Source organism: Tauraco erythrolophus, unplaced genomic scaffold, assembly GCF_009769465.1.
Source record: "Tauraco erythrolophus isolate bTauEry1 unplaced genomic scaffold, bTauEry1.pri scaffold_101_arrow_ctg1, whole genome shotgun sequence".
In the NCBI taxonomy this organism is placed as follows: domain Eukaryota; kingdom Metazoa; phylum Chordata; class Aves; order Musophagiformes; family Musophagidae; genus Tauraco; species Tauraco erythrolophus.
In genome coordinates this window covers 1-10,315 of record NW_028238563.1, presented here as the reverse complement: position 1 = coordinate 10,315, position 10,315 = coordinate 1, and the positions used below count along the sequence as shown (strand labels likewise).

The window sequence follows — 10,315 nt, the reverse complement described above, 5'->3', positions numbered from 1 at the left end:
ATCACCCAAAACTCTGGATTTTGAGGCTAAACCCCCCGCCCCGGGGGGATTTGATGGATTTCCAGGCTGCCTCGGGCTCCGGATGCCTCGTTGGGCGGCGCGCGCCGGCGCCGCAGCCTCCCCCCTCCCCTAAAACCCCCCAAATTCCAGAATATTTTCCGCTTTTATCACCCAAAACTCTGGATTTTGAGGCTAAACCCCCCCCCGGCGGGATTTGATGGATTTCCAGGCCGCCTCGGGCTCCGGATGCTGCGTTGGGCGGCACGTGCCGGCGCCGCAGCCTCCCCCCTCCCCTAAAACCCCCCAAATTCCAGAATATTTTCCGCTTTTATCACCCAAAACTCTGGATTTTGAGGCTAAACCCCCCCCACTCCGGGGGATTTGACGGATTTCCAGGCCGCCTCGAGCCTCGGGAGGCCGGAACCGGCGCCTTTGCCGGCGATCGGAGCGCGGCGGCGGCTCACCGCGCCAGGGGGCTGCGCGCCGTCCCGCGCCGCAGCGCCTCGTCGGGCAGAAGCGCCGGATTTTCGGCGCGGGGTGGGGTGTTGGAGGGAAGGACCCTTGAACCGACGCGGTGAGGGTTTGGGGTTTAGGTGGTATTTTACGGCAAGCGCCGGCGAGGACTTCCTGGTGTCGATAATCCTGGTGGTTCTTCACTGGCTTCCCGGCTGCGCCGCTTCTGGCACTCCTCCAAACCGTAACAATACACCAAGAATGCCAACGTTGACTCGCCTTTCCAGGGAAAGGGGAGCGGTGTTTGCCAGGCTCCTGCCCCCAAACATTTGCTCCGGTGCTCCCACACCCAAATATTCCGGCACTGGCAGCTGCCGGGTTACGGCGCGCACCGAAGCCCCGCAGGGCAACCGGTGTCCGAGCTACGAAACGGCACCGAAACGCGCCGGAGCCTTGTCGGTTATCGCCCCGGTGCCGCTCTGCCGCGTGCGATTTGGCGTAAGGTGAACGCAGCCTGCGCCGGCGTTTCTGCTTCTTGCCGCGCCGGCGGCACAGCCGGACCCCGGTGCAACCCCTTAACGCCCCAACGGTGCTTTTTTTCCTCCAAACCAGCAGCCAAAGCCTGGCGGGAGCCGGTGTTTTGGTGACGGCGGCTCCTTCCCGGACGGGGGGGGACGGTGGGGGGTTCTTGCCGAAGGGCAGCCGCGGCACGGTGCCGGCACCGGGAAAAGAGGCAGTTACAGGCTCGATCCGGCTGCTTCCAGCCCTTTTATTACAACCATCAGTTATAACTTTATTGCGGGCGCGGCTTTACCGCCGGCAGGTCCCCAACGGCCGAGCCCGGCAGGCTCGGTGCCAAAAAAAATCAATAATCATGTTAATTATAATAATAAGATTAAATAAAGTGATAAAGCGGAGTCACCGGTCCCGCGGGCAAAGCCCTCGGCACCGGCTGGTGGCTCAACGCAGGGGAAAAACCGGCACCGGTGGCGCCGGTGCCGGCGGAGTGGGGGGTCCCTGAGGTTTGGAGACGGCCCCGAGCGGCTGCTCGAGAGCCGGAGATGACCGGAAGGTCGGTGAAGGCGGCGGGTCCCGGCGTTAGTGCCCGCCGCGGTGCCCGGCGTGGCGGCTACCCGGGACACGTCACGTTTGCCCCCTGGAAGTGGGGCCAGAGCCGGAGCAGCTCCCGGTGCCGGTAATGGTGCACCATCACCAACCGGGAGAAGCGGCACTTGTCGTACTCGAGGCGGTACATGTTGAAGACGCCGCGCGGGCTGTCGGTGACGCCGACGCCCAGCGCCTGCAGGCAGATGCCCACGAAGGAATCCTCCATGTTGATGATGGGCAAAGTTTGGGCGACGCCGTAGATTTTGCCGGCTAAATCCCCGGAGAAGACGTAGGCGGGTCCGGCGCAGTACGGCGGGTACGTGGCGTTGGGGTAGACCTCGGGGGGCACGTACCACTTGTAGCCTTTGCCGCGCAGCGGCCCCGTGTTGCGGTAGACGTGCCCCGTCACGAAGTTCTTCTTGGGGGGCAGCAGGAAGCGGCGGACCAGGTAGTCCAAGTTGAGGAAGACGTCGGCGTCGGCCTTCACCACGTAGCCGGCGCCGGGGCAGTGCCGGCTCACCCACTCCACCCCCATCAGCGTCTTCAGCGTCAGGTTGTTGTAGGTGTCGGCGAAGTCCTGCTGGAGGAGGTCGTGGTGCAGGAGGTTCTCCTCCTCCAGCGCCCGCTGCAGCTCGCGCCCGAACGCCGGGTGGACGCCGAGGAGGAAGAGCCGGAGGACGGAGACCCCTGGCACCGCGCTCTCGTTGCCCCACGTTCGCCGGATGGCGTCTCTGCCGGCGAAGTCCGCCGGCTCCGTCGCCACCAGCAGCACCAGGAAGGGCGCCCGGTGGCGGCACTTGTGGGGCTGGTTGAGGAGGAAGCGGTAGGGGTGGGGGTAGGGGGGCCGCAGCGGGTGCCGCGGGGGGGACGTGGCGTTGCGGCGGGGCGTTGCCACCCCGGGTGGGCGCTGCTGGGCGGTGGTGGCACCGGGGGCCTCGGTGAAGTGCCGCAGCGCCAGCAGCGCCAGCGCCAGCAGGATGGGTGGCAGCAGCAGGCGCCGGCGCGGGGCGCACTTCATGGCTCCGGCTGCGACCTGGGGGAGATGTGGCACCTCTGAGCCACGCTTGGTACCCATCCACCCACCCAGCCGCTCGCTCGGTGCCCACCTGGCCACTCGCTTGGCACCCGAAAACCGCTTGGCACCCACCAGCCACTCGCTCGGCGCCCAAAAACTGCTTGGCGCCCACCCAGCCGCTCGCTCAGCACCCGAAAACTGCCCTCTCAGCACCCACCTGGCCGCTCACTTGGCACCCAAAAACTGTGCACTTGGCACCCAAAAAACGCTTGGTGCCCACCCACCCACCCAGCCACTTGCTCAGCACCCACCTGGCCATTCACTTGGCACCCAAAAACGTGCACTTGGCACCCAAGAACTGTTCACTTGACACCCAAAACCACTTGGCACCCAAAAACGTGCACTTGGCACCCAAGAACTGTTCACTTGACACCCAAAACCACTTGGCACCCAAAAAACGCTTGGTGCCCACCCACTCACCCAGCCACTTGCTCAGTGCCCACCTGGCCATTCACTTGGCACCCAAAAACGGCTTGGCACCCACCCACCCAGCCGCTCACTCGACACCCACCAGCCACTCACTTGGCACCCAAAAACTTTTCACTTGGCACCCAAAACCACTTGGCACCCACCCACCCACCCAGCTGCTTGCTTGGCACCCAAAAACTGCTTGGCACCCACCAGCCACTCTCTTGGCACCCAAAAACTGCTTGGCACCCATCTACCCCCTAGCCGCTCGCTCGGCACCCAAAAACCACCCTCTCAGCACCCACCTGGCCACTCACTTGGCACCCAGAAACTGTTCACTTGGCACCCAAAACCACTTGGCGCCCACCCACCCACCCATCCGCTTGCTTGGCACCCAAAAACTGCTTGGCACCCACCAGCCACTCTCTTGGCACCCAAAAACTGCTTGGCACCCAGCAGCCACTCGCTCAGCGCCCAAAAACTGCTTGGCACCCACCAGCCACTCGCTTGGCACCCAAAAACTGCTTGGCTGGCACCCACCCACCCAGCCACTCACTCAGCACCCACCAGCCACTCGCTTGGCACCCAAAAACCTCTTGGTGCCCACTCACCCACCCAGCCGCTTGCTTGGCACCCACCAGCCGTTCACTCAGCACCCATCTGGCCACTCACTTGGCACCCAAAAACTGTTCACTTGGCACCCACCCACCCACCCAGCTGCTCACTTGGCACCCAAAAACTGCTTGGCACCCACCCAACCACTCGCTTGGCACCCAAAAACCGCTTGGCACCCACCCACCCGCTTGCTCAGCACCCACCTGGCCACTCGCTTGGCACCCAAAACCACTTGGCACCCAAAAACCACTTGGTGCCCACCCAGCCGCTCGCTCGGCGCCCACCCAGCTGCTCCCTTGGCACCCAAAACCGTTCGCCCCTCGCTGGCTCTGCCCAGTTCATCCCAGTTCATCCCAGTTTTCCTGGGCACTGCTCCCTCTGCCCCCCTTCTCCCCATTTCTCCCCCAGCTCCTCTCACTGCAGCTCCCAGCCCTTCCCAGTGGATCCCAGTCCTTCCCCAGTCTATCCCAGGTGCTGCTCCCAGTGGATCCCAGCCCACCCCAATTGCTCCCAGCAGATCCCACTTGCTCCCAGCCCTTCCCAGTCCACCCCAAGTGCTGCTGCTTCCAGTGAATCCCCGTTGCTCCCAGTCACTCCCAGCTCACTCCAGGTGCTGCTCCCAGTTGCTCCCAGTCACTCTCGGTGCTGCTCCCAGTTGCTCCCAGTCACTCCCAATTGCTCCCAGTTCACTCCAGGTGCTGCTCCCAGTGTCTCCCAGTGTCTCCCAGCCTCTCCCAGTGGCTCCCAATTCCCTCCAGGTGCGGTTCCCAGTGGCTCCCAGCTCACCCCAGGCGCTGCTCCCAGTCTCTCCCAGTGTCCCCAGGAGCCCTCACCCGCCCCTGGGTCTGGCCGTGGGCGTTGCCAGTGGGACCGGAGCGGCCGGTGGCTGCGGAACTGGCCGGAAGCGGGTGCAGCCTCGGCCACCTTCGCCATGGGGTGGTGGTGGGGGGGTGGGCCCGGTGCCCCCACCCACCCCCAGACCCCCATCGCCCCCCCCCCATCCCCTCCTGGGACCCCCGAGCGTCCCCTGAGCCCCATCTGCGTTCCCGGACCCCCCCTGCACCCCCAGACACCCCCCCTGCCCCCCGTCTCACCCTACCCTGGCACCGAGCCCCTGCCGTGGGCTGACAGCCCCCCCAGACCCACTTAGGACCCCCCCCCCCCCCCGACCCATTTAGGTCTCCCCTAGATCCACTTGAGACCCCCCCACCCACTTGGGAACCCCAGACCCATTTGAGACTTCTCAGACCCAATTAGGACCCCCCCCCCAGACCCACTCTGACACCCCCAGACCCACTTGGGAACCCTCACACCCATTTAGGACCCCCCAGACCCATTTAAGACCCCCAGACCCATTTAGGACCCCCCAGACCCATTTGAGACCCCCAGACCCACTTGAGACCCCCCCAGACCCATTTAGGACCCCCCAGACCCATTTGAGACCCCCAGACCCATTTAGGACCCCCCAGACCCATTTGAGACCCCCAGACCCACTTGAGACCCCCCCAGACCCATTTAGAACCCCCAGACCCATTTGAGACCCCCCAGACCCATTTAGGACCCCCCAGACCCATTTAAGACCCCTAGACCCATTTAGGACCCCCCAGACCCATTTAAGACCCCCTAGACCCATTTGGGACCCCCCCCCCGACCAATTTAGGACTTTCCGGACCCCCTTGAGACCCCCCCAGACCCATTTGGGACCCCCCCAGACCCCTTCAGAGCCACACAACCCGCCGCCCCCCCCAAGAAACTTTATTCAGACGCAGCCTCAACCACCCCCCCCCCAAAAAAAACACCAAACCAGTAAAAAAAAAGACAAAAAAAGTATAAAACCAGAACGACTAAAACCACCCGCGGCGCGGATGGGGGGGGGGGTTGCAGGGTGGGGGGGGGTCTCCGTCAGTCCAGGGTGATGCCGACGGCACCCAGAGCCTCCACCACCCAGGTGGGGACCCCCCCGCGCCCCCCGTACATGGTGTCGAGGAAGCCCCGGACGAATTCGGGGAAGCGCTGGGCCAGGATGCTCTCCCGGATGGAGCTCATGAGATTGAGCTGGGGGGGGGTTAAAGGGGAGGGTGGGACCCCCCAGACCCATTTAGGATCCCCCAGACCCATTTAAGACCCCCCAGCCCCACTTGAGACCCCCCGAGACCCATTTAAGACCCCCCAGCCCCACTTGAGAACCCCCCCCCACTTGGGAACCCCAGACCCATTTGAGACCCCCCAGACCCAGTTAGGACCCCCCCCAGACCCACTTTGACCCCCCCAGACTCACTCAGGACCACCCAGACCCATTTAGGACCCCCCAGACCCATTTAAGACCCCCCAGACCCATTTGACACCCCCCCCAGACCCACTTGAGACCCCCCCACCCACTTGGGACCCCCAGACCCACTTTGATCCCCCAGACCCACTTGAGACCCCCCCAGACCCATTTGGGACCCCCTCAGACCCACATGGGACATCCCCCAGACCCAATGTGACCCCCCAGACTCACTTGGGACCCCCCTAGACCCATTTAGGACTTCCCAGACCCATTTGAGATGCCCCAGACCCACTTGAGACACCCCCAGACCCACTTGAGACCCCCCCACCCACTTGGGACCCCCAGACCCATTTGAGACCCCCCCAGACCCAATTAGGAACCCCCCAGACCCACTTTGATCCCCCCAGACCCACTTGAGACCCCCCCAGACCCATTTGGGACCCCCTCAGACCCACATGGGACATCCCCCAGACCCAATGTGACCCCCCCAGACTCACTTGGGACCCCCCCAGACCCAGTTAGGACCCCCCCAGACCCACTTGGGACCCCCCCAGACCCATTTGAGACCCCCCCCAGACCCACTTGGGACGCCCCCCCAGACCCACTGGAGACCCCCCGACCCAATTAGGACCTCCCCGATCCACTTTGATCCCCCCAGACCCATTTGAGACCCCTCAGACCCATTTGAGACCCCACCAGACCCACTTGGGACCCCCCTAGACCCATTTAAGACCCCCTCAGATCCACATGGGACAACCCCCAGACCCAATTTGACCCCCCCAGACTCACTTGGGACCCCCCCCAGACCCATTTAGGATCCCCCCAGACCCAATTTGACACCCCCCCCCAAAAAAAAACCCACCTGGTAGGCGATGTTGTGGACGGTGAGATGGTGCAGAGCCGCCGTCTCGCTGCGGAGCAGCGCGTGCAGATACGCGCGGCTGTGTCTGGGGGGGGGGGGTTTAAACGGATAAGGGGGTGTCAGCCCCTCCCCCCTCGTTTTAAACCCCCCCCCCAAAAAAATCCTCACCGCCGGCACGTGGGGCAGCCGCAGTCGGCGTCGATGGGGCGGAAATCTTTGGCGAATTGTTTGTTCTTCAGTTGCAGCGAACCCCACGGCACCAGCGCCGAGCCGAAACGCTGCAGGGAGGGGGGGGTTATAGCTGGGGGGGGGGGGGGGGTCTTGTGTGCCCCCCCCCCCAAAAAAAAACCCACCCCCCAGCCCCTCTTACCGCCGTCCGCGTGGGGAAGACGCAGTCGAACATGTCACAGCCCAGCGCGACGCAGACCACCAGGTCGGTGGCGTAACTGGGGAGGGGGATGTGAGCCCCATATCCTGGCCCCCCCGCGGGCTCGGGGGGGGGGTCAGCAGTGCCCCCCCCCCCCCCAAAAAAAAACCCACCTACCCCACGCCCATGAGGTAGCGGGGCTTGTCCCGCGGCAGCAGGTCGGTGCTGAGCTTCACCATGCGCCAGAATCGGTCCTTCGCCTCCCCCCCGCTCAGCCCCCCGATGGCGAAGCCGGGCACGGCCCGCTGGGTCATGGCTGGGGGGGCGCCCGGGGGGGGGTCAGTGCCCCCCACCCCCCACCCACCGACCCCCCGACCCCCCACCCACCGCCACCCACCCAGGGGTCTCGGGGGGTGAGGGGGGGGAATGGGGGGGGAGCACCCTGGGGGGGGTGAGCACCCCGGGGGGGGGGCGGTGAGTGACCCGGGGGGGGGCGGCACCCCCACCCCCACCCCCCGACCCCCACCCACTGCCCCCCACCCACCATCACCCACCCAGGGGCCTCGGGGGGCGAGGGGGGGGAATGGGGGGGGAGCACCCCGGGGGGGGGTGAAGTGCCCCAGGGGGGTTGAATGACCCGGGGGGGGTGGCACCCCCACCCCCCCGACCCCCACCCACTGCCCCCCACCCACCATCACCCACCCAGGGGCCTCGGGGGGTGGGGGGGGGGAATGGGGGGGGGAGCACCCCGGGGGGTGTGAAGTGCCCCGGGGGGGGTTGAATGACCCGGGGGGGGTGGCATCCCCACCCCCCCGACCCCCACCCACTGCCCCCCACCCACCATCACCCACCCAGGGGCCTCGGGGGGTGGGGGGGGGGAATGGGGGGGGGAGCACCCCGGGGGGTGTGAAGTGCCCCGGGGGGGGTTGAATGACCCGGGGGGTGGCACCCCCACCCCCCGACCCCCACCCACTGCCCCCCACCCACCATCACCCACCCAGGGGTCTCGGGGGGCGGGGGGGGAATGGGGGGAGTGGGAGGAGGGGGAGGAAGGGGAGGAAGGTGGGGAAGGGCAGGAAGATGAGGAGAGGGAGGAGGATGAAGAGCAGGAGGAGGATGAGGAGGGGGAGGAAGGTGGGGAGGGGGAGGAGGATGAGCAGGGGGGAGGAAGATGAAGAGTAGGAGGAGGATGAGGAGGGGGAGGAAAGTGGGGAGGGGGAGAATGAGGAGAAGGGGGAGGAGGATGAGGATGAGGAAGGAAAGGAAGGTGGGGAGGGGGAGGAGGATGAAGAGCAGGAGCAGGATGAGGAGTGGGAGGAAGGTGGGGAGGGAGAGGAGGAGGAGGAGGGAGAGGAAGGTGGGGAGGGGGAGGAAGATGAGAAGGAGGAGGCTGAGGAGGGGGAGGAAGGTGGAGGGGGGGGAGGATGAGGAGGGGGAGGAAGGAGGGGAGCGGGAGGAAGGCAGGGAGTGGGGAGCAGGTGGAGGCTGAGGAGCAGGAGGAAGATGAGGAGGATGAGGAGGGTGGCAGCTGAGAAAGTTGGAGGAGGCTGAGGAGTGGGAGGAAGGCCGGGGGGGGGACGGGATGAGGATGATGATGAGGGGCGGGAGGAAGGCCGGGGCAGGGGAGCAGGATGAGGATGATGATGAGGGGCGGGAGGAAGGCCGGGGGGGGCAGCGGGATGAGGATGATGATGAGGGGCGGGAGGAAGGCCGGGGGGGGCAGCGGGATGAGGATGATGATGAGGGGCGGGAGGAAGGCCGGGGGGGGGAGTGGGATGAGGATGATGATGAGGGGTGGGAGGAAGGCCAGGGGGGGCAGCGGGATGAGGATGATGATGAGGGGCGGGAGGAAGGCCGGGGGGGGGCAGTGGGATGAGGATGATGATGAGGGGCGGGAGGAAGGCCGGGGGTACCCTGCAGGCAGCGGGTGCGCAGGGCGGGGTCCAGCCCCCCCTGGACGATGGCGAAGAGGTGCCCGTGCCCCTGGCCGTGCCGCCTGGCGGCGATGCAGCGGTCGAGCCAACGGACGGACCTGGGGGGGGGGGGGGGGGGTGTCAGTGCCGGGGGGGGTCCCGGGGGGGTCCAGGGTGGGGGGAATCTGGGGAGGTTCAGGGGGGTCCCCAGGAGGGGTCTCGGGGGGCGTCTGGTGGGGTCCAGGGGGGTGTGTGGGGGATCTGGGGGGGTCCCTGGGGGGCTGGGGGTGGGGGAAGTCCGGGGGGGGTCCAGGGGGGTCTGGCGGGGGGGGGGGGGGTCCCTGGGGCGGTCCAGGATAGGGTGTCCAGGGGGTGTCTGGGGGTTCCTGGGGGGGTCCGGGCGGGGGTCCCAGGGGTTCCCAGGGGGGTTCCCAGGGGAATGTCTGGGTAGGGGGTACGGGGGGTCCCGGGGTGGTCCCGGGGGTGTCCGGGGGTGTCTGGGGGACCCCCAGGACCCCTCCCTGGGGAAGGGAGATCCCCACCTGGGGGGGTCCAGGGTGGTTCCAGGGGAGGTCTGGGGGGGGTCCTGAGGGGGTCCCAGAGGGGCCTGGGGGGTCCCGGGGGGGGGGTCTCAAGGGTGGTCTGGAGTGGTCCCAGGGGGGTCCTGGGGGGGTCCCGGGGGGGTCTCGCACCTGTGCATGGCCTCGGCCACGCGCAGCCCTGTCGGACCTGGAGGGGGGGGGGGTGTCAGTGCCGGGGTGGGGGTCCCGGGGGGGTCCGGGGGGGGTCCCAGGGGGGGTCTCCGGGGGCCTGGCGGGGTCCCGGGGGGTCCCGCACCTGTGCATGGCCCCGGCCACGCGCAGCCCCATCGGACCTGGAGGTGGGGGGGGTGTCAGTGCCGGGGTGGGGGTCCCGGGGGAGGTCCGAGGGGGGTCCCAGGGGGGTCCCGGGGGTCCCGGGGGGGTCCCACACCTGTGCATGGCCTCAGCCACGCGCGGCCCCGTCGTGGTGCTGCTCACGACGTCGTCCAACTGCATCACGATATCAGCGCCTGCGGGGGGGGGTGATGTGAGGGGGGGAGTCTCCTAATCACCCCCCCCCTCCCCATTTTGGGACCCCCCCACCCTCACCCAGCGCGTCCTGGATCTCCATGGAGCGCTCGGGGCTCAGCAGCATGTCGGCGCCGCCGTGGGGGGGGCGGAAGCGGACCCCCTCCTCCGTCACCTCCGCCAGCGCCGCCAGCGAC

General features: G+C 66.9%; 2 protein-coding genes across 2 annotated transcripts; both read right to left on the bottom strand.

Annotated features, from left to right (window-relative positions):
- Positions 1–1,582: 1,582 nt before the first annotated feature.
- LOC147526100 (beta-1,3-galactosyltransferase 2-like) lies at positions 1,583–2,578 on the bottom strand. The gene has a single exon (XM_086630489.1). The coding sequence runs from the start codon at positions 2,576–2,578 to the stop codon at positions 1,583–1,585; it is 996 nt and encodes a 331-aa protein (XP_086486615.1).
- A 2,982-nt stretch (positions 2,579–5,560) lies between these two features.
- QTRT1 (queuine tRNA-ribosyltransferase catalytic subunit 1) lies at positions 5,561–10,311 on the bottom strand (the record flags this gene model as incomplete). The annotated part of the gene is made up of 8 exons (XM_086630491.1): positions 5,561–5,713; positions 6,790–6,874; positions 6,958–7,067; positions 7,160–7,235; positions 7,334–7,472; positions 9,070–9,188; positions 10,042–10,120; positions 10,200–10,311. Coding segments are annotated over 8 exons (873 nt in total), but the record flags the coding sequence as incomplete, so codon positions are not given.
- Between the last annotated feature and the right edge of the window lie 4 nt (positions 10,312–10,315).